Source organism: Dama dama, chromosome 17, assembly GCF_033118175.1.
Source record: "Dama dama isolate Ldn47 chromosome 17, ASM3311817v1, whole genome shotgun sequence".
Classification (NCBI taxonomy): Eukaryota; Metazoa; Chordata; class Mammalia; order Artiodactyla; family Cervidae; genus Dama; species Dama dama.
In genome coordinates, this window is record NC_083697.1 from 24,344,048 (window position 1) to 24,367,893 (window position 23,846).

General features: G+C 40.9%; 1 protein-coding gene across 4 annotated transcripts in view; it reads left to right on the forward strand.

The window, feature by feature from the left end:
• PAPSS1 (3'-phosphoadenosine 5'-phosphosulfate synthase 1) overlaps nt 1–23,846 on the forward strand; it is a 151,388-nt gene that overhangs the window by 53,079 nt on the left and 74,463 nt on the right. For 3 of the 4 annotated variants that reach the window (XM_061164249.1, XM_061164250.1, XM_061164248.1), the window contains exons 2-5: nt 1,285–1,399; nt 6,635–6,870; nt 13,379–13,517; nt 20,789–20,907. In XM_061164249.1, coding sequence (XP_061020232.1) covers nt 1,288–1,399; nt 6,635–6,870; nt 13,379–13,517; nt 20,789–20,907 — 606 coding nt within the window. In that variant the 5' untranslated portion in view covers nt 1,285–1,287. The remainder of the gene's footprint in view (nt 1–1,284; nt 1,400–6,634; nt 6,871–13,378; nt 13,518–20,788; nt 20,908–23,846) is intronic. The other variant, XM_061164251.1, reaches the window with a different exon arrangement.

Sequence of the window (23,846 nt, forward strand, 5' to 3'; positions counted from 1 at the left end):
TTATGTTTAATGTTCTGTAGAACTGCTCTTTTCCAAAGTGGCTGTACGTTTCCATCAGCGAACATATGTGGATTTCAGTTTGCCCATATCTTCACTACCACTTGTTACTGCCTGTCTTTTTAAAAATAATTATATTTTACTTAGTTATTTTTGATTGTGCTGCATCTTCGTTGCTGTTCGGGCTTTTTTCTAGTTGTGGCGAACTGGGGCTATTGTTCACTGCAGGGCATGGGCTTCTCATTGCAGTGACTTCTCTTGTTTCCGAGCACGGGCTCTAAGGCACACAGGCTTAGTTGCTCTGCAGCATGTGGGATCTTCCTGGACCAGGGATCGAACATGTGACTCCTGCATTGGCAGGTGGATTCTTTACCACTGAGCCACCAGGGAAGCCCCCTTGCCTGTCTTTTTGATTATAGCCATCCTGGTGGGTGTGCAGTGGTATCTCATTGTGGTTTTGATTTTCATTTCTTGGATGGCTAATGTGGTCGAGCATCTTTTAATGTGCTTATTTGCCATTTGTATTTGTTCTTTGGAGAAATGTCTATTAAGATCCTTTGAAGCCTATGTAATTGTATACCCTTTTTGTTTAAGAAGAAAAAAATTTGGGAGAACAACAGTTGCATTCCTTTTTTTTTTTTTCCCGTTACCCATTTCATGATACCTGCAGACATCCCTTCCATACCTCATTCAGGAATCTGCTCAGATGCCACCTACTCAAGAGGCTTTTCCTGATCATTCTGTTTAAAGAGGCACTCACCCCCTATCTCTCTTTCCAGTTTTACCCTGTTTTATTTTCAGAGAGCACTTGTCACTCTCTGATTTAATAATTAAGTTTTATTAGTCTGTCTCCCAGTGGAATGTTAGCTCATTGAGGGTAGGGGACCTGTGTTGTTTACTTGGTTTACAAGTATGGCCCCAGGAATCACTGGCTGAATGAGTGATTAAATGAATGAATGAGTGAGAAGACTGGGCTCTGGAGTCCACCATTCACAAGTTATGGGAACTGGGGCAGGTTTAACTTTTCACCTTAATCTGGAAAACCATAGTAGTAGGACTTTGTGCATCTTTGGGGAGCTGTGCAGACTAAATCAGTTGGTGTATGTAAAGAACTGGACACTGCCAGGTTCTCTAAAGAAAGGAAAAGCTGTTAGTATTCATCTTTCTTCCTTGCTTTTGTCATGTCACATAGGGCAGTTACTGTATGTTTGCAAGGAATATATGTTTACCTTTTAAGAGACTCAGGTAGACCAAAATTCTTTCTTTTTTTCCCCCCTTTTTTCCCAGGGGATGCAGAGAGCAACTAATGTCACCTATCAAGCCCACCATGTCAGCAGAAACAAGAGAGGACAAGTGGTGGGGACCAGAGGCGGCTTTCGTGGCTGTACAGTTTGGCTGACAGGTACGGTCCAGAGAGTTAACCAGTTTTTCTAAAGCAGTGTTTATTATAGACAGCCTTGACCTGGGAGTAAGCATATTTCAATTTTGAGTCCTGTTGTATCTGGAGCATCATACTAGAGCTACTCAGTAATAACATATTTTCTTTTGGTAATTCCTCTTATTCTTTATAAAATTGCTGTTAAAGGGGAAAAATCAGAATGCATCTTAAAATCACTTTACATTCTGTTAACTTCTGCATGCAAATACGAACTGGATTCTGCCTTCAAGATGCTAATGATATAGACCACATGAGGAGAAAGAATGAGCGGTGAAGAATTTCACATTTTCTATCACTCTTCTTTTGTTTTGGCCTCTGATTGATTCTTGTGTTGATTTTTCCAGAGTCTGTCTTGGAGAGGGTAAATTGATCCAGGTTTTGGAGGTAGTTTTAAAAATGATGGATCTTTTCACTTCTAGGAGTTTGATTTAAAATTTTGATGCATCTTGCCAGTTTACCCATGTTGGAGGACAGAGGGAATGAAGAGTGCTTACTGAATTGAGAAGGTATCTTGAGACTGAATAACAAGGCAGGCAGTTCCATATAATCAATGGATCAGTTTATTATAGGGTAACCTACTCACTGGGTGGGATCTGGCAGTGATCTGGAAGCATTGGCAGCTGCACTCTGCACTGCCGAGGGCCCCCTGGGACAATTTGATAGTTAACCTAGGGCATGGGAGTAAGTGCTTGGACATAGGAAGTGGATTCTTAAGTCAATATTTATGAATGGGTAACTAGTCTTCTGGGTACCAGAAGTATGTTAGCTAAGGTCTTCATCATTGTTGGGGATTAACAGAACACAGAAGCATCCTGGACCTAATAATCTTTAAACAGTGTCTATTAACTGCAAATTCTTGATGACGGAGAAGTGAAGTACAGGCCTGGGTAGGGTCAGTGGGAGGACAGGAGGAACTGTACTGGTCCAAGATGGCATCACTTAGGCTAACAGCCACACAACCCGCTAACATTTGGACCTGTTTATCTTCCTAATGTGGACAAGGGCCCATCTTCCAGTGTCTTGTCAACATGGATATTACTCATCCTTAAAATTTTTGCTGATTGCCAAAAAGCAGCATTCCCATTTTTTGTTTTTATAAATTAAAAGTTTCAGCTGTAGATAGGTGATATGTTTCTGTATGTGGCACTTTTGTGTTCTTCCCATTTCCTCATTCTTAAATTGAGATTGATGTTAAATTGTTATGTTTACATTGTCTAGACTTGTAATGGGCTTTCTAGGTGGTGGAGTGGTAAAGAATCTGGCTATCAGTGCAGGAGATGCAAGAGATGTGGGTTTGATCCCTGGGTTAGGAAGATCACCTGGAGAAGGAAATGGCTACCCACTCCAGTGTTCTTTTCTGGAGAATCCATGGATAGAGGCGCCTGGAGGGCTACAGTCTGTGCGGTCACAAAGAGTCAGACTCCACTGAGCATGCTTGTAACATATTCTGTTCCAAATCTTAAATATACATAGTTGTTTGTATTTGAGTTCTGTAAGTAAATTGATTTACCCTTACCACCTAATCATCAGTTCTTTTATTACAGCATGTCTGCTCATGAGCTCTTTCTTTGAGTCACGTTTCTATGGTCTATATTTTTGAAGTGGATTTTGTAAGATGGTTTTCTGTTAGATTCTGAATTCCCTGAGTTGTTATGTTTGAGAATATCTGCCCGTCTTTTATGACAACTTGGTTGGGTAAAATATGTATTTGGTTCCTACTTTCTTTGTCTTAGAATTCTTAAAACATTATTCCATTTTCTTCTATTAAATGTTGTGACTTTTTTCTGCTCCTTATGAGCTTTTTTTTTTAACCTGCATTCTTGAAGAATGATTACTTTTCCTATAATTTCTTTCAGAAGTTTTGCTTTTCTCATTTAGGCTCTTTGTTATTGTTCAGTCGTTCAGTCATGTCTGACTGCGACCCCATGAACTGCAGCACAACAGGCTTCCCTGTCCTTCACTATCTCCTGGAGTTTGCTCAGACTTCATGTCCATTGAGTCGGTGATGCTGTCCAACCATCTCATCTTCTGTCGCCCCTTCTCCTCCTGCCCTCAATCTTTCCCAGCATCATGGTCTTTTCCAATGAGTCAGTTCTTTGCATCAGGTGGCTGAAGTATTGGAGCTTCAGCTTCAGCATCAGGCCTTCCAATGAATATTCAGGGCTGATTTCCTTTAGGATTGACTGATTTGATCTCCTTGCAATCCAAGGGACCCTAAGAGTCTTCTCCAGCAGCACAGTTCGAAAGCATCAGTTCTTAGGGGCTCAGCCTTCTTTTTTGTCCAGCTCTCACATCCGTACATGACTACTGGAAAAACCATAGCCTTGACTAGAGGACCTTTGCCAGCAAAATCCTGTATCTGCCTTTTTAGGCTCTTTATCTTCCTGCAGTTGGTTTTTGTATGTAGTGTGAGGGGGGGATCCATTTTCTTTTTTTCCATGTAGATAATCAGTTTTCCCAAGAGAATATATTGATGAAGGTATCCTTTTTCTCTCTGATCTGCTGGGCCAGCTGTCATAGATCAGGTTTCCACTTATGTGTGGGTTTCTGGGAACTTGCATCGATTCCACTGGTATACTTCACTTGTTGATTCCTCTCTTATTACCACACTGTTTTAATTACTATGTGTTTGTAAAGTCCTGAAATTCAGTGGAGTAAGTCTTCTCACCTTCTTCATTGGAAATATCTTGAGGTTTTTTTTTTTTTTTTTTGGCTCTTTGTAGTGTATGAATTTTGTAATCCGTTTAACCAATTCCCCCAAAATCTTGTTGAGATTTGGTTTGGGGTTACATTGTATCTAAAGATCAATTTGGGGTGGATTGATCTTTAAAACATTGAATACTTCTTTTCTTGAACCTAGTATGTTCCCTTTATTTTACCACTAATGATGTTTATAAATTCTGTTTATCAGATTTTTTTTTTTTGGTACTTACCTTCATTCAGGTCTAGGATGTAATCAATTTCAGAATTGTCTGTTTGAAAAGAAAATGTATTCCCCTGATGTGGGCAATATTCTATATACATTCACCAAACCAGGCTTGTTAATTGTGTGTTTTGGATTTTTTTTTTTTGACAATATTGTTGGATACAGAATTCATGACTTCTTTCTTTTTCTTTCCTTTCAGTAGCTTAACCAGATCTGTCCAGGTTTATACACCATTTTCTTGAAACACTTCTCAGATTGTGCTTCACATCAGCTTTCTTTGTATCTTTATGTTGATTTGTATATTATTTTACCAGGGCCACTGTAACAAATTGCTGCAAACTGAGTGGCTTCAGACAACCAAAGTTTACTCTCTGACAGTTTTAGGAAGCGGCCAGAAGCCTGAAATCAGGGTAGCTTCCTTCTGTCTGCTCTGGGGACAGTCTATTCCATTCCCTCTCCTGGCATCTGGTGCATCTGGCGGTCCTCAGCGTTCCCTGGCTTGTAGGCGTACCACTCCAGTGTCTGTTTTCGCCTTCACATGGCCTCGTTATAGAAACACCAGTCCCTGGATTGAGTGCCCATCCTAGTCCTGTGTGACCTCATTTTAGTTTAAGTCGTTACATGCACAGAGACCCTGTTTAAAACAATAAGCAAAGGACAGAAAAACCCAGTCTCCCCAGCCTGTGTTCACTCATTGTTGATACGTAACAAGTTACCCAAAACCTAGTGGTGCGGAACAGCCGTTTTAATTCGCTCACCATTGTGGGGGTAAGGAGGTCAGGAGGGCTCTGCTGGGCAGTTTGCCTCTGGCTCTTGCTTGGTTGCAGTCTTGCTGGCTTGGGCTCCAGTCACGTAAAGCCACAGCTGGTCGGGTGTCCGCAGGAGCCCCACAGTAGGTGCTGCGTGTCAGCCGGGATCTTAGCTGGCTAGGGTTATCAACTACAACACTTACTTCTCATTTCTCCAGGATGTGGTCTCAGAGTATTTAACAGCTGATGCATAGTTGCTAAGTCGAGTCTGACTCTTTCCGACCCTGTGGACTGTAGCCTGGCAGGCTCCTCTCTCCAGGGGATTCTCCAGACAAGAATACTGGAGTGGGTGACCATTTCTTTCTCCAGGGGAGCTTCCTGACCAAGGGATCGAACTGGAGCCTTCTGCATTGGCAGGTGGATTCTTTATAGCTGAGCCACCAGGAAAGCCCTGTGTAACAGCTGGCTTCTCTCAAATTAAATATCCAAAGAGAAGCTGAACAGCTTTTTCTGACCTGGTCTTGGAAGTCATGCATCATCATTTTCACTGTATTCTTTTGGTTATAGGTGAGTCTTAAGTCCAGCCCAGATTCAAGGGCTGGGAAATATAATAGACTCTGCCTGTGAATGGGACAGTGGCAATGTCCTGTTGTAAAAAAGCTTTTAGGCCATTGTTGGAAAATATACTACCTGCTGTGCTTGTTAATATACGTTTTTAATGTAGAAAGCATCTAATGCTATATTGATCCTTTTAACATATCATCCTTTTTAAAATTTATTTTTCAGTTTGCCTTCTATACTGACACGTCGAGAGTTTCAGTACATGAGGTTTCCGTGTTTTATCTCGTCTCTCATAATTGTCTTAGTTGTGAATTCTGTAATAACATACTCCCTAACATAGCACATGTTAGTGCATAAATATACTTTTTTCTTTTCCTTCACTTCTTATCATTTAGTGACTAAATATCATTAGTAGAGGAAGGTGAAATGAGGATATTCTTTTCTTTCTAGATTAATTATGTTATAAATTAGATTCTCAGTTACTTTTGTCATGAGAGCCTTTGGGAAGTGTTGATCCTGGGATCTAGAGGTAACTTTCTAATATTTATTTCACTGACTTTTGTCTTTTCTTTTTCTCCCCTCACCAGAAGTAATTTGGGCATATAACTTTGTTTTAGAATTGGCATGCAGTTTTAGAATAGTGGTAACAAGAGGACATGGTGAATATCTGTACTCAACCAAATATAATATTCAGATTGGTTAAGCCTTTGTAGCTCAGTGATTTCTGGGATACCTTTGAATTTAGACAGGAATTACTAAAACATAAATGCTTATTATATTTAAATTACAGATGTTTTTCTAGCTAAGACATAGTAAAATCTTACAGAGAAATATTGGATAAGAATGTTACTGAGAGATTGCTTTGCATAATGAATATAATTAAGCCTGTGACTAAAATTCTTTGTTACTAAGTAATTATCCTCTCAATTTTCTATCTGAAATCTGTGGACTGTTCACTTTTAGGCTTATCTGGAGCAGGAAAGACCACAGTAAGCATGGCTTTGGAGGAATACTTGGTTTGCCATGGTATTCCTTGCTACACTTTGGATGGTGACAACATTCGTCAAGGTCTCAATAAAAATCTTGGCTTTAGTCCTGAAGACAGGGAAGAGAACGTTCGACGCATCGCGGAAGTAGCTAAGCTGTTTGCAGATGCTGGCTTAGTATGCATCACAAGTTTTATATCACCTTATACTCAGGTATGTGACTTTTGCACCATTGTGGGTCTGATTACGTATATTGAGAACATGGTGTCAGAAAAAGCAAATAATCTAAACATTGACATGTACTTTGAGGCTAAATCCAAATTAAAACAGTTAACCTACAGCCTTTCTGTGCTGCAACTTTCTAAGTAAATTCATTTTTGAAAAGCATTGCTGTGACCCACTCATCCCCTGGCCCTTACCAAGTATAACCAAAGTTGTTGACCAAGTCAATGGCCAAATTATTTCAAGTTTGACTTTTCAGTTCACAAAACCTATAATAAAGACTCAACATGCATTAAACACCAGGGAAAATGTTAGATTTCTTAACATGTGTCCTGTTGGGATTCTTTTGCTCACAATTCCTGAGGCTCATCTTTCATCACATTTTTTCATAGAGACCATAGCAGCACTGATTCATTTTTTTTGTATTGCTTTGAGAAAAGTCATGTTGCTTTTCCTCACGAGAATTCCGTTTCCCTCTGCCTAGAAGGCGTTCATCTCCTTCCTCCTAGCCTCACCTCAGCATCAGCTGAACCCTGTTCATGCTCTGAGTCTCAGGTTGGGTATCTCCTCCTCTCAGACTTTGCTGGGTATCTGTCTTGGTTGCCCTTGGTAGTGTACCATGACACATTTAAAAAAAAATTAATTAATCTTTGGCTGTGCTGGCTCTTCGTTGCTTTTTGCGGGCTTTCTCTGGTTGCAGTGAGCGGGGACTCCTCTTCGTTGTGGGATGCAGGTTTCTCTTGTGGTGGCTTCTGTAGTCGTGGAGCTCAGGCTCTAGGTGGATGATGGGCTTCAGCAGTTCAGCACATGGGCTCAGTAGTAGTGGTATATGGATTTTGGGGTGCGTGGGTTTCACTAGGTGTGGCTTGTGGGCCCTAGAGTGTGGTCTTAGTAGTCTTGGCATACAGGCTTAGTTGCTTCTTGCCACGTGGATTCTTTCCGGACCAGGGATCAAACCTGTGTCCCCTACATTGGCGAATGGATTCTTATCCACGGTACCACCAGGGAGGTTGCATTGTTTTATTATAAATCCCAGTTTTTTGATTGATGATGCTAGCAGCAGCAGCAGCAGTAATAATAACAGTGATAATGGTAATAATAGCAGCTAGCACTTACTGAACACTTACTATGTACTGATAACAGTTTTAAAGTGCTGTCATATGAACTAGCTCCCTTAGCTCTCATCACTCAGTAAGGAGGGTGGAGGTGAGGAAACAGAGATGTAAATCATCCAGGCTCACACACTGCATGGAGGAGCAAGGGTTTGCTCCCAGACTGTGCCACTGGGATCCATGCTCTTGCCCACTGTACTTTGCTGCCTCTAAACCCCACTGGCTTCTTGAGGCTGGGGTTCCGTCTGATTTGTCTTTCTAATCTTGACGCTAAGCCCGGATCCGGGAACACAGTAGATATTTAGAACACAGTAGATATTTGTTAAATGATAGCATAGCCTCTTAGGGAGCCCAGATATGTAAAAACAGGCAAGATATCTTAGTGGTTAAAGATAGCAGCTTTGAAGCCAGAAATAAGAGACTGAAATCTCGGCTCTCCCAGTTACTGTTAGGACCTTGGCCAATTTACTTAACCTTTGAAGCTCAGGTAATGCCTACCTTGTAGGGTTGCTTTGTGTGTGTGTGTACGCGTGTGCAGGTGTGTGTATGTGTGCACATGTGTTTGTATGCATGCACATGTGTGTGTGTGTGTGCGCGCGCGCGCGTGTGTGTGTGTGTGTGTGCACATGTGTGTGCATGTATGTGCTCAGTCGATCAGCTGTGTCTCTTTGTGGCCCCACCAGGCTCCTCTGCCCATGGAATTTTCCAGGCTAGAGTTGCTCTGAGGATTAGGTAAATCATGCATTGACTGCTCTTAGCACAATGCCTGATGTGTAGTAAGTATTCAGTAGGTGTAATAAGTAATAGCACAATTCTATTATTGTAACATAAATCTGGACGGGTTACTTAGATTTAAAAAAACTTGAGCTGTAAAGATTATAGATTAAGTGTGAGATTGAGTGTTAATCACAGAGATTCACTTAGTTGAACTGTGGCAGGAGTCGTAAAAGGTTCTTTGAGGACTAGCTACTTTTCATTTTCCTGAAGCATTGGGATCAGTGTCAATACATCAGCTTAAAGTATCCTAGATAATGAAATGTGTAAGAGAATGAGAGTTGTTAGAGTTCCTCAATTCTTGGACAGAAACAGTTTTCAGAGTGATATAATAATGGTGATATTCTTGCACCTTCTGGGAATCTTTGCAGTTCTTAGAAAAAGAAAAAGTCAGTGATACCTTTGGAGAGCTGGCAACTGAGCCCTGGGTATCTAAAAGTATATGCTAATATGCTTTTTTTGGCCCTGTTGTTTCCATAGCATGGAACAAAACTTTTGTTGGTCTCATGCCTAAAAGCACTGAGAATGGAAATGAGGTTTAGATTATGCTTAGAGCATGTCAAAATCCACAAGAATATTTGTACCAAGTCATATAGGATATGTGTATTCTTCTGTCACCCCTGAACTTGGGCATCTTGGTTGTAAAAATAAGCCTGATAATTCTTATCCTTAAGGAGTTGGTAGGTGATCTGGTGGGAGCATAGAGATGTGATCTTAAGGCAAGTGATTGGGTACGTGTATGAAAACTGCTGTGGAAGATCCAAAGAGGTGGTGCTGCTTGAGATGAGTCATGAGGGGTGACTCAGTGTACCAGTTAGACCGGAGGGAGGAAGCTATTTCAGACAGCAGAGATACTGCAGTAGTTACAACAGCATGGAAATGTGAGGGAATTGCACCTGGGGGACTGTAGGTAGTTTGTTTTGGCTGCTCTGCAGGATAAACATGAGGAAAGATGAAGCTCGAGCCATTTGCAGCAGTCTCACAGAAAACTCCAGACTGCTGAAAACTTTGCCCCAGGGATGGTGGAGAGCTGAGATTGTGCTGGGGAATGGTGTCTCTGGGTGTGTATTTTAGTGAGGTCACCGTAAAGCCTGGAATGAGAATGGTCTAGAGGTAGGAGACTAGTTAGGAGGCTTTTGGGGGTGAATTCAGGCACCGGCCGTGGGAATAGAAAAGATGGGGCATATATGAGAGCTCTTGAGCATGTATGTAGCATCAGTGGGATGTCGTGCCTGGATTGATGCTGAATTTGGGGTGAACATGAAGGAGGGTGCTTTCTGAGGAGAAGATGGTCTGATTGAGTTAGAAGATGTAGAGTAGGAAGGGAGGAGAAGACTGTGTCATTTTAGATGGGTTAGATTTGAAGTGTCGGTGGTGTATCTAGGTGAAGATGACCTCTGGGTTATTTGGAAATGTGTTCTGGAGCTCAGGAATGTTGTATAGAATTGAGATATAGTTTTGGAGGTTGTTAACTCAATTAGTTGAAACCTTGATGAAGCTGAGAAATCAAAAGAGTATAAAGAATGAGAAGAGAGTGACAGGTGGAAACTTGGGAACACCTTCATTTGAAAGGACAGTTGTAATAGTAGGATCACCACTGAACTGCTATGCCAGAAACTAAGGTTATAAAGCTAGTGAAATTATTTCAGTACATTAGGATCTGTGATAGAGGTACATGGTGGGTACTTTCCCAGATGGCACAGTGGTAAAGAATCGACCTGCCAGTACAGGAGACGCAAGAGACGCGGGTTTGATCCCTGGGTCCGGAAGATCCCCTGGAGTTGGAAATGGCAACCAACTCCAGTTTTCTTGCCTGGAAGATCCCATGGACAGAGGAGCCTGGTGGGCTGCAGTCCATGGAGTCACAAAGAGTCAGACATGACTGAGTGACCGAGCGCTGAGAACTCAGAGGAAGTGAGGCCCTCAGCCAGCCTGGACATGTGGGGCAGGGTTCCTGAGGACTGAGCACGGAGCTTACTCTGAGGGAGCACACTGCTGTAGCCGCAGGAGAGGGGTGAGTGTTTGCAGGGGGTATGCCAAAGGCATAAGATCCAAGCAACCTGGTAGAAAGATTGGTATTAATTATTGATTAATAATTAATCAGATGCAAGACTTGAGGATGTTGGCCCAGGTAAAGACCTGTCATGTCACTCTGAGATGCTTCGGTTTTACCCTGATGGCGATGAGGGTGGTCTCTGAAGAGTTTAGTGACGTGGTTGAATTTGCATCATCTTATTTGCATCATCTTATCATCCTGGGTACGGTGTAGAGTGTGCCCTTGAGAAGATCAAAGCTAGAAGCCAGTAGGCTGATTAAAAGGGTGACTCACTTGTCAGCAAAAGAAATAAGGTGGAACCAGGAGTTAGGCAAGAAGTGGGTTAGTATAATGTCTGGAGGTAAAATCTGAAGGACTTTGTGACAAAATGCACAAGATGGGACGGCATAGGAACCAGGAAAACTCTGGAGATTCCAGGTGAATAGTGTTAATATTCCTTGATTTGGGCAGTATGGGTGGGAAGGACAGCCTGGGAGAAGAGAGAAGGCGTTCGGTTTTTGGACATGTTCAAGGTACATGGGGGATGTCCAGGAGGGTGTATTTAGGAGGAAGTTAGAAAAGGGTGTTAAATTTCAGAAACGGACAGAGTTCATGCTGGAGAGTTGGTGTGTATGTTGTAGTTTCCACTGTGAAAGCAGTTGAGAAGAGTGCTCTGGGACTGTGTGGGGTGAGCAGTGGGCTCCTGATCAGGCGTGGGCAACACCAGTGCTGCAGTGAGGGGTGAAGTCAAAGGAGCCCTGGGCAGCCTGCGTGGGATCCCCCAGGGAGTAGCATTATTGGGATATGTACGCTCAGTAGTGTGAAATGTGGTCAGAATGGCCTGGCAAGTGCCCACGATGATGGGGATTTTTGTATCATTTGTTTGTTCACCGGTTTTTAATAGAAAGTAGTGACTTTTACTTGTTGCCAGTGAAGAAAGAGAAGGTTGAAGATTCTGGATGAAGCAGGACTCGTGGACTGAGCAAGTTTCATTAGAAGGAAGGGATTTTTTTTTTTTTTTGGAACTTTTTATTTTGTATTGGGATATAGCCAGTTAACAATGTTGTGACAGTTTCAGGCAAACAGCAGAGGGACTCAGCCATACACACACATGTATCCATTCTCCCCCCAACTCCCCTCCCATCCAGCCACCACACAACATTGAGCAGAATTCTATGTGCTATACAGTGGATCCTTGTCCGCTATCCGTTTTAATCATAGCAATGTGTCCATGTCCATCCCAAATCCCCCGACTATCCAGAAGGAGATTTTTTTTAAACGTATAACTTTAAAGGTTACTTTCCATTTACAGTTATTACAAAATATTGGCTCCATTCCCTGTGTCATACAATACATCCTTCAGCCTATCTTGTACCCAATAGTTTGTATCTCTCTCTCCCCCACCCCTGTATTGCCCCTTCCCTCCTCTCCCCATTGGGAATCACTGATTTTTTTCTCTCTTTGAGTTTGCTTCTTTTTTGTCATATTCACTAGTTTGTTGTATTTTTTAAGATTCCACGTGTAAGTGATACCATACTATATTAGCCTTTCTCTGTCAAACTTGTTTCATCAGCATAATGCCCTCCAGGCCCATCCGTGTTGCGACAGATGGCAAAACCTCATTCTTTTATATGGCTGAGTAGTATTCCATTGTAGGGTAGGGCATTTTGAATCTGTGAGAGCAGGAGTGGCAGGAGGGAATGAGGTCAAGGTGGGGGATGTAGGCATATTTGTATGGCAGAGGGGAGATGGAGAACATTCATGTCTGGGGATTTTCTTTTTAAAGTTAGAGGTGTGGCCATTGGTAAGAGTGGAAGTAGGCTTGAGTGGAGGGACCGTGAGAATGATGGTAAATGACAACAAAAATGGTGGCACCACCTTGAATATATAGAGTGAATGTGGAGCCTGACTTTGAGAACACGCAGGGCAGTGAAGCCATCAGGGAGGACTTGGTTTTAGTTAAGATCAGAAAGAAGAAGTAGATCCCTTAAAAGGGCGGAGTATTCCGGAAGACAGCGTGGAGAGATTTTAGGCTGGGCGCTGAAGTAATTATCAGAGTTGGGGGTTAGGAGCCATGCAGAAAAATGAAGTTTGGGGCATGTTAGACATGTGCAGTGGCTGCAGGGGTTTGTATGTGGCAAGAGAATAAACTAGCCTTGGTTCTGAATGGATTTCTGGTGAAGTTACTTTCAGGCCATCACAGACTGAGGTTGAGTGAGTTGTTAAGAGAGGCCTGATGGCATTTGCATTCGAGCTGAGCTTTGGCTCAAGTTCCTCATAAAGTTTAGGTGAAAGCATTCGTGGGGCATTTATTGTTCTCCCTCCTGGAACTTCCCAGTATATCCGATTTTCAGAATAGCAACGCTTTTAAAATTCTTAATGCAGAATGGGCTTGTTAACCTAATTTCTTGGGTTTTTATTTTCAGTTTATATTTTTAAAATACAAATTAAACTTTGACAAATACATTTTGCTCTAACTCAACCGAAAAGCTCTTTTCCTTGTCCTTGTTATTAATACAGTACCCTTGGTTCCTATGAGCATTTTTTGTTAAGTTTCTGCCTGTGTCTTTTTTCTAAGGATCGCAACAATGCAAGGCAGATTCACGAGGGTGCAAGTTTACCTTTCTTCGAAGTATTTGTTGATGCTCCCCTGCATGTTTGTGAGCAGAGGGATGTCAAAGGACTCTACAAAAAAGCCCGGGCTGGAGAAATTAAAGGTAAGTAATATGCTTTTTTCCCAGTTTGTCTTTCCTTCAATATTTCATCTTAACCGTATCTGAGACTGATAATCTTTTCTAAGAGATGAAAGTATTCGAACAACCTGAAGCTCCTTGAGAAGAGTCAGTGGGTCTTACTACACAGTTGTATCTCTCAGGCTTAACCAGTAGTACCTGTTGGTAGTAGTACTGTTTACACTCAGTATCACCCATCAGCTTGAAATCCTACCCACAAGACACGTTTTAGAGGACTTGGACTTTGGGGGCTGGTGGAAACCTATTTGGTGAAATTTGGTGCCTAGCACTTCTGTGGTCTTTGTTCTAGTGAAAATGTAAGAAATCCCATAGTGAATGGGGAAAATGCCTAAATCATAAGCATCTTGAGAGCAAGGAAAATGTCTCATTCTTATGTATATCATGTTGCTTGGAGTGATCTGGAATTCATTCTATGTATGATTGTTGCATTAGATTGAATTAACATATCAAAGTACACACAGCTTGTATTTTCAGTTTTATAGTCTGCTCCCGGAGTTTCAACTCTGATGAAAATTTGGCATAGAGACATTTAGAACTTGTTCCTCTGTGGCCTTTGATACCAGTCATTCAATTTATCTTTTAGACATCCTTTGACATTAGTCCTGGTCTGTTATTATTATTAACAGTAAGAGAGAGCATGCCAACATGAAAAAAGCATCAAAGATAGATATTTAGTTTACATTGTTTGGAATCAATTCATGCTGGTAACTTTTATTTGCCTCCCAGCAGGGAATGTGATAAACTGGGGCTATCAGAAGCTCCCAGGAGCTCTATGAAGTATAGATTTTGGCACCAGCTTCTGACCCTGAAAAGGAAAGGGTGGAAGAGGAAGGAAAATGCTTGTTATGCTGAGCTCTTTTGTCTGGACCTGGGAACGCATGAGCAGTTGGGGCGAGTTCCACTGAATCTGGTGGTGAATTTGGTTCCTTGGGCAGGCTCGTGTCTAGTCTTGCCACCTTGGAAGCTCAGTTTCACCCACTAAGCCTGTACTTTCTTGACTCAGGAAGAACAGTCCTGATTATGATGACAACAGGAAGGGAACCAGTTTATCCATTTAATTTCTTGGTCACTGTCTGGCTTACCTGGTAGCTCAGCTGGTAAAGAATCCATCTACAGTGCAGGAGACCCCGATTCAATTCCTGGGTCGGGAAGATCCCTTGGAGAAGGGATAGGCTACCCACTCCAGTATTCATGGACTTCCCTGGTGGCTCAGACAGTAAAGAATCTGCCTGCAATGAAGGAGACCTGGGTTCGATCCCTGGGTTGGGAAGATCCCAGGAGGAGGGCATGGCAACCCACTCCAGTATTCTTGCCTGGAAAATTCCATTGGCAGAGGAGCCTGGCGGGCTACAGCCCATGGGGTTGCAAAGAGTCAGACATGACTGAGTGAATAGCACACAGCTCTCTCTGTTGACGATCAGTGTTCACTTCTGTTTGTTCGTCATAGAGATTTGCAAAGAGAAGCTGAAGGATGTGTCCAGGATCCCAATGTCTGAATCTTTTACTTATTTTAACTATAGTTGGTTTTGTTGTTTTTTCAAGGATGGATTGGTGAGGGATTTGTCTGCCCACCTGGAATAAGCACCCTCTTTACCATTTTTTGTGTTGTAAGAATTTAGCACAAAGCATGGCCCAGAAGTAGGAAGTCAAGAGATACCTGGAGTAACAGCAGGCTTGGCCTTGGAGTACAAAATGAAGCAGGGCAAAGTCTCACAGAATTTTGCTAAGAGAACACAATAGTCATAGCAAACACCTTCTTCTAGCAACACGAGATGACTGTACACATTAATACCACCACATGGTCAATATGAAAATCAGATTGATTATATTGATTATATCCTTTGTAGCTGAAGATGGAAAAGATCTATACAGACAGTAAAAACAAGACAGGGAGCTGACTGTGACTCAGATCATGAACTCCTTATTGCAAAATTCATACTTAAATTGAAGAAAGTAGGGAAAACCACTGGACCATTCAGTGGAAGTAACAAATAGATTCAAGGGATTAGATCTGATAGACAGAGTTCCTGAAGAACTATGGACGGAGGTTCATGACATTATACAGGAAGTGGTGATCAGAACCATCCTAAAGAAAAAGAAATGCAGAAAGGCAAAATGGTTGTCTGAGGAGGCCTTACAAATAGCTGAGAAAAGAAGAGAAACGAAAGGCAGAGGAGGAAAGGAAAGATATACCCATCTGAATATAAAGTTCCAGAGAACAGCAAGGAGAGATAAGAAAGCCTTTATAAGTGATCAGTGCAAAGAAATAGAGGAAAGCAATAGAATGGGAAAGACTAGAGATCTCTTCAAGAAAATTAGAAATACCAAGGGAACATTTCATGCAGAGATGGGCACAATAAAGGACAGAAATGGTATGGACCTAATAGATGCAGAAGATATTAAGAAGAGGTGGCAAGAATACACAGAAGAACTGTACAAAAAAGATCATAATGACCTGGATAACCATGATGGTGTGATCACTCACCTAGAGCCAGACATCCTGTTGTGTGTAGTCAAGTGGGCCTTAGGAAGCATCACTATGAACAAAGCTAGTGGAAGTGATGGAATTCCAGCTAAGCTATTTCAGATCCTAAAAGATGATGCTGTGAAAGTGCTGCACTCAATATGCCAGCAAATATGGAAAACTGAGCAGCGACCACAAGACTGGAAAAGGTCAGTTTTCATTCCTATCCCAAAGAAGGGCGATGCCAAAGAATGTTCAAACTACTGCACAATTGTCCTCATTTCACGTGCTGGCAAAGTAATGCTCAAAATTCTCCAAGCGAAGGTGGGAGAGGGGTTCAAGATGGGGAACACATATATACCCACGGCTGATTCATATCAATGTATGGCAGAAACCACTGTAATATAGTAAAGTAATTAGTCTCCAATTAAAATAAATAAATTAATTTAAAAAAATCCTCCAAGTGAGGCTTCAGTAGTATGTCAACCAGGAACTTCCAGATGTACAAGCTGGATTTAGAAAAGGCAGAGGAACCAGAGATCAAATTGCCAGCATCCGTTGGATCATAGAAAAAGCTAGAGAATCCCAGAAAAAAACATCTGCTTCATTGACTATGCTAAAGCCTTTGACTGTGTGGATCACAGCAACCTGTGGAAAATTCTTCAAGAGATGGTAATACCAGACCACCTTACCTGCCTCCTGAGAAATCTGTATGCAGGTCAAGAAGCAACAGGTAGAACTGGACATGAAACAATGGTCTGGTTCCAGATTGGGAAAGGAGTACATCGAACGGTATATTGTCACCCTGCTTATTTAACTTATATACAGAGTGCATCATGCAAAATTCCGGGCTGGATGAAACACAAGCTGGAATTAAGATTGCAGGGAGAAATATCAATAACCTCAGATATGCAGATGACACCATTCTTATGGAAGAAGGCAAAGAGGAATTAAAGAGCCTCTTGATGAACGTGAAAGAGGAGAGTGAAAAAGCTGGCTTAAAACTCAACATTCAGAAAACAGATCGTAGCATCCGGTCCCATTACCTCATGGCAAATAGATGGGGAAACAATGGAAACAGTGACAGACTTAGGTTTCTTGGGCTCCAGAATCACTGCAGACAGTGACTGCAGCCATGAAATTGAAAGACACTTGCTCCTTGGAAGAAAAGCAATGACAAACCTAGACAGCATAGTAAAAAGCAGAGATGTTACTTTGCCAACAAAAGTCTGTATAGTCAAAGCTCTGGTTTTTCTACTAGTCGTGTATGGACGTGAGAGCTGGACAGTAAAAAAGGCTGAGTGCCGAAGAATGGATTTGTTTGAACAATGGGCTGGTGAACATTCTTGAGAGTCTCTTGGACAGCAAGGAGGTCAAACCAGTCATAAACTAAAGGAAATCAACCCTGAATGTACATTGGAAGAGCTGATGCTGAAGCTGAAGCTCCAGTCCTTTGGCTGCCTAATGTGCCTACTGATTGGAAAAGGTCCTGCTACTGGGAAAGATTGAAGGCAGGAGAAGGGGACAACAGAGGATGAGATGGTTTGATGGCATCACCAACTTAATAGACATGAGTTTGAGCAAACACTGGGAGATGGTGAATGACAGGGAAGCCTGGTGTGCTGTAGTCCATGGGGTCACAAAAAGTTGGACACAACTGAGCGACTGAACAACAACAAATGGCCCAAAGCATAATACTTAGTACATACACAGTAAATGCTTGTTGGATGGTATGGAAGGTGGAGTAAAAATCATGTGTTCAGCACATTGGTCTCCACTGTCTATTTGCAAAGTTTGTATTTGGTGCTAGGGATGTAAAGTTGAATAATAAGACCAAAGCCAAAATACCTTAAGTCACTTGCAGTTTCCATTCTGTATCTGGGAGTATGTTTGTGCTCAGTTTTCTATGTGTTACTTGTTTGCCAAGTATTTCTTAGTTCCTCTGATTAGGCATTGATAAAACATTCCTTAGATTAATGTATACCTGTGTGCATAAATGTACCCACATTTATTTATTTTAGGTTAGCCATGATACTAGAGTTCCTGACTGGGTAGTTTTTAGAAATCATTTATTCATTGTTAGAATGGTGCTTAGAGAGTTTCCTAGCAATGAGCCTTGATGGTAAACATTCAAGAACAGGTGGTATTACATCCATTCAGTGGACCTCAGGCTTTTATATGGCACTACTAAACTGTAAGTGTATGCCTATGTCAGATACTTTAATACCTAGATTATTTTCATGATTAATGCTTCAGTAGTTATAACCTACTTATATAAATGTTTTCCTCACAATGTACATTTATTATAATCACTGATGGGATAAATTAATTAGGAAGAAACTTCCTGGACTTTTAAAATGTTAAACCAAACCTCCTAACACAGTGATCTTCAAGCTTTGCTGCACACAAGGATCACCTAGGAGAACCTAAAAAATCTAGTGCCAAGGCTGAACCGCAGACCAATGAGATTAGAATCTCTTGAGGTTAGGACCTGGTGATTCCAAGTTGTAGCTACATTTGAGAATTTAGAACTTATGAACTAGAGTTTTAAATAACCAGATTTGTTTGTTCCCTACCTATGTTACTATGACTCACCAGTAATACTGTTGGAAGTATCAGTAATGCAAAAATTTCTTCTTAGGCTTGGGACTTAATGTGATATTTAGGAATATGAGATAGAAAAAGAATGAAATAGGTGGGTTATAGACTTGTAGTGCTCATCTTAAGGCTCCTTTGATACCTATGCCTCTTTTTAAGAAAAAAAACTTTGAATTTTTTATTGGAATATAGTCAGTGAACAATGTTGTGATAGTTTCAGGTGAATAGCAAAGGGACTCAGCCATACATAATACATGTATCCGTTCTTCCCCAAACTCCCCTCCCATTAAGACTGCCACATAACTTTGAGCAGAGTTCCCTGTGCCGTACAGTAGGTCCTTTTGGTTATCCATTTTAAATATAGCAGAGTGTACATGTCCATCCCAAACTCCCTAATTGTCCCTTCCTCTTATCCTTCTCCTGCAATCATTAAGTTCATTCTCTAATTCTGTGAGTCTCTGTTTTGTAAGTCGGTTCATTCGATGCCTATGCCTCTTAATAGTAGTGATTTTAATTTCATATTTACCATTCTAACCAAGGAATTGATGTTTCAGGGCAAACAGGCCCTGAATGACTTAGGTATGGAGTAATGTGAAAGACAGGAATAGCGTACTTTAACTCAGCCAGCCCATTCTGTGGTAGCAACATGTATTTTTTCTCTTCTAGCAGTTACACAGTAGTGCATATATGATAGGGAAAATCTAAATAGTGGTTAATACCTAAATTGATTGCATTTGATTGTGGAACGTATTTGATGATATAACAGGATTCCTCACCTACGTTTTGCTTGAGCTAATAGTAGTTAATCGATCTTGATTAACCTAATATGATCTTGAACAGTTAATGTGATGGCAGAAGAAGCCTGCAGAGCTATAATTTGGCTGCAGATAATCCTGGTGAATATAATGGACAGATTGACTTGGCATCAGTTTTTGCACTGAGAGGAAAGAAAACCTAGATGAGGTTGGTTTTATGCCCAGGGCTTAGGCACTATCTCCTGTGTCCCTGTGGAGAAATTGGATGCTCTGAATCACTTGGTATGCATACCTGTTTTTTCATACAAGGCGCTTACTTAACAGAGAAAAGGAAAGGTGATAGAAGTATTGTCTGTCCTCATTATCTGAAGATTCCAGATCTGCACATGTGCCTACTCACTCATGTTTATTTGTAACCCCCACATCAGTGTACCCACAGTGCTTTGGCTTATAAACACATACAGAGCAGCAACACTTCAGTCACCCAGAGCGCACACTCCCAGCTCAAGTTTGAACAGCGCCTTTGTGTGTCAGCTATCATGCTGTGAAGGGGTGTCCTTTAAGTGGCCTATTTAGTACCGTGTCTTTTGTTTTTTAGCTTTTTGTTTGTTAGCTTTTAATTTTTGTTGTTTGCTTTTTAAAATGCACTCCTCTTCCCTGGCATAGTGCTGAAGTGTTATCTAGTAGTTTGAACTGCAGGAAGACTGACCTGCCTTGTGGAGATAACACGTGTTAGATAAGATTTGTTCAGATGTGAATTCTAGTGCTCCTAGCCATTATTTTGGTGCTAATGAATCAACTATATATACATATAAAGAAATACTCATAAAAAGTTATATATTGATTGGTTGATAAAAATTTGGTGACAAGAGGCTCACAGGAGCCCACCTGCATGTTTCTCCTTGGAGGCGTGGTTTAGTATTCACTACTTCCGTGTTTCTCCTTGGAGGCGTGGTTTAGTATTCACCACTTCCGTGTTTCTCCGTGGAGGCGTGGCGTAGTATTCACTACTTCCGTGTTTCTCCTTGGAGGCGTGGTTTAGTATTCACCACTTCCGTGTTTCTCCTTGGAGGCGTGGTTTAGTATTCACCACTTCCGTGTTTCTCCGTGGAGGCGTGGCGTAGTATTCACTACTTCCGTGTTTCTCCTTGGAGGCGTGGTTTAGTATTCACGACTTCCATATTTGTGGCGACTTCATTGAACATGATCGCTGCGAATAAGGAGGAACGACTGTTTATGTTCAGAGAAGGAACAAAAGTTTAATTAGAAATCTTCTCCCCAGAAAGAAGTTTCAGTAATATAACCCTGTAACCTCAAAGGGAGAGTGTAAAAATGAACTTCAGCATAGCAGAGACTTGCACTGAAGGAAGAAACCTATTTTAATTTCCACCCTGTCTATCATCTGTTACCTTTTACAGGTTTCACTGGGATTGATTCTGAATATGAAAAACCAGAGGCCCCTGAATTAGTGCTGAAAACAGACTCCTGTGATGTAAATGACTGTGTCCAGCAGGTGGTGGAGCTTCTACAGGAACGGGTAAGAGAATGTCAAAGAGCGAATTCCCAGAGAATGACTGTGTCCATTTTATAACATTCCCTCTCCGAATAAAGGATGGTGGTAATATGGAGTGACATGTATATTTTAAGTCTTTTTTCCTTCCAATTTTATTGAGACATAATTGACATACAGCATTGTATGTTTATAGTGTACAGCATAATGGTTTGACTTACATCATGAAGTGACTATCACAGTAAGTTTAGTGAACATCCATCATCTCATATAGACCCAAAATTAAAGAAATAGAAATATTTGTGTGTGTGTGTGTGTGTGTGTGTGTGTGATAACTCTTAGGATTTGCTCTCTTAGGAACTTTAGTATATGGCATACAGCGGTGCTAATGGCACTTGTAATGTTGGACATGACATCCCCAGGACTCACTCACCCATCACTGGAGACTGTGCCTCTTGACTGCTTTCCTCCAGGTCCCTCTCCTCCCCACCCCTTCCTCTGGTAACTGCAAGTCTGATCTCTTTTTTTGTGAGTTTATTTGTATGTTTGTGTGTTTTTAAAGCATAATTGACCTAGAACCCTGGGTTGGTTTCTGTCACATAAGAGAATGGTGTTTTTATACATTTCAAAATGATCACCCCAATAAATCTAGTTATTACATGTCACCACAAAAATATTACTTAGTTATTAGCTATATTCACCACATTGTATATTTCTCTTGGAGCTGTAAGTTTGTCCCTCTGAATCAACCTCACCTATTTCTTTCCTTCTTCCCAGTTCCCTCTCTTCTGGTAAACACCTTTTTGTTCTCTGTGTCAATAACTCTGTCTCTGTTTTGTTAAGCTTGTTCATTTGTTTTTTTATATTCCACATATAAGTGAAATCATAAAGTGAAAAAAAAATCATTTATTTTTCTCTGTCTGACTTAATCATATCCTCTGGGTCATCCATATTGTCATAAGTGGCAAGATTCCATTCTCTTTTATGGCTCATATTTCACTGTATACATCTACCACAACTTTATCCATTCATCTATTGATGGGTACTTGGGGTGCATCCATATCTTGAATGTGTAAACAATGTTACATAGGGGTGTGTATAATTTTTCTAATTAGTGTTTTTATTTTCTTTGGACAAATACCTAGGAGAGTTAATGCTGGAGCATACGATAGTCCTATTTTTAACTTTCTCAGGACTGTCCATACTGTTTTCCATAGTGGCTACACTAATACATATTCCACCAGTAGAGTATGAGGGTTCCCTTTTCTACACATTCTTGACAATACTTGTTATAACTTGTTGTGTTTTTGATAATAGCCATTCTGACAGGTGTGAAGTGATATCTCATTAAGGTTTTGATTTGTATTTCCTTGATGGTCAGTGATATTGAGCATTTTTTCATGTACCTGTTTATCAGTTGCCTGTCTTCTTTGTAAAAATGTTCAGCTTCTCAGAGCCTCTGCCCATTTTTTAATCTTTTTTTTTTTTTTAATGTTAGTTGTATGAGTTCTTTGTATATTTTGGATATTAACCTTATCAGATGTATCATTTGAAAAATATCTTCTCCCATTCAGTAGGTGACCTTTTTGTTTTGTTGTTAATTTCCTTTGCTGTGCAAATGCTTTTAGTTGTAGTCCCATATGTTTATTTTTGATGGTGTTTCCATTGCTGAGGAGACATAGCCAAAAAAAAACGTTATTAAGTCCAGAGAGCATACGGTGTGTGTTTTCTTGTAGAAGTTTTATGGTTTCAGGTCTTATATTTAAGACTTTAATCCATTTTGAATTTATTTCTTTTTATGGTGTGAGAAAGTGGGCCAGTTTGATTCTTTTGCATGTAGCCATCCAGTTTTCCTAAAATTGCTTATTGAAGAGGCTGTCTTTTTCCTATTGTGTATTCTTGGCCCCCGTGTTGTAGATTAATTGCCCATATAAGTGTGGGTTCATTTCTGGGCTCTTTATTCTGTTTGTTTGATCTATGTGTCTGTTTTTGTACCTTAATTTTTTTTTATGACTATAGCTTTATAGTGTAGTTTGAAATTTTTAGGGAGCATGATACCTTCAGCTTGTTCCTCTTTCTCAAGATTATTTTGGCTGTTTGGAGTCATGTGTTTCCATACAAAATTTAAGATTATTTGTTCTACTACTGTAAAAAATGCCATTAGTAATTTGTTAGGGATTGTATTGAAGTTGTACATTGCCTTGAGTAGTGTGCTCATTTTTTTTTTTTTTTTTGTTTTAGTGTGCTCATTTTAACTGTATTAATTCTTCCAGTCCATGGCCAAGGTATATCTTTCCATGTGTCATCTTCATTTTCTTTCATTAGTGTCTTATAGTTTTCTGATAACAAGTCTTTAATGTGCTTAGCTAGATGTATTCCTATCTTATTCTTTTTGATGTGATTGTAAATGGAATTGTCTTCTTAAGAGCTCTTTCTGATAGCTCATTGTTAGTGTGTAGAAATGCAACAGATTTCTGTGTATTAATTTTGTAACCTGCAACTTTACTGAATTCGTTGATTAACTCTAGTAGTTTTGGGTAGTCTCTTGCAGATTCTCTATGATTTTCTGTGTTGCGTTTCCATCTTCTGTGGTTACTGTTAATGTACTAACAGGTTTCTCCAGTGGTGAGCTGTTCCACCTGGTCCTTAGTGTGGGATCTGGCCTGCAGAGAGCTTTCCCCCGTGTTTGTACTTTACCTGCAGCTTTTAGCATTCACCCGATGCCTATACTAGTCTTCTTGCTCCTCTCTCAGCAGTAAACTACTGTGGCTTATTACCACACTTGTAACCACTCATTACTAGCCCAGTGCTAGCTGGGCTCATCTGAGAAGGCAGTGGCACCCCACTCCAGCACTCTTGCCTGGAAAATCCCATGGACGGAGGAGCCTGGTAGACTGCAGTCCATGGGGTCGCTACTGAGTCGGACACAACTGAGCGACTTCACTTTCACTTTTCACTTTCATGCA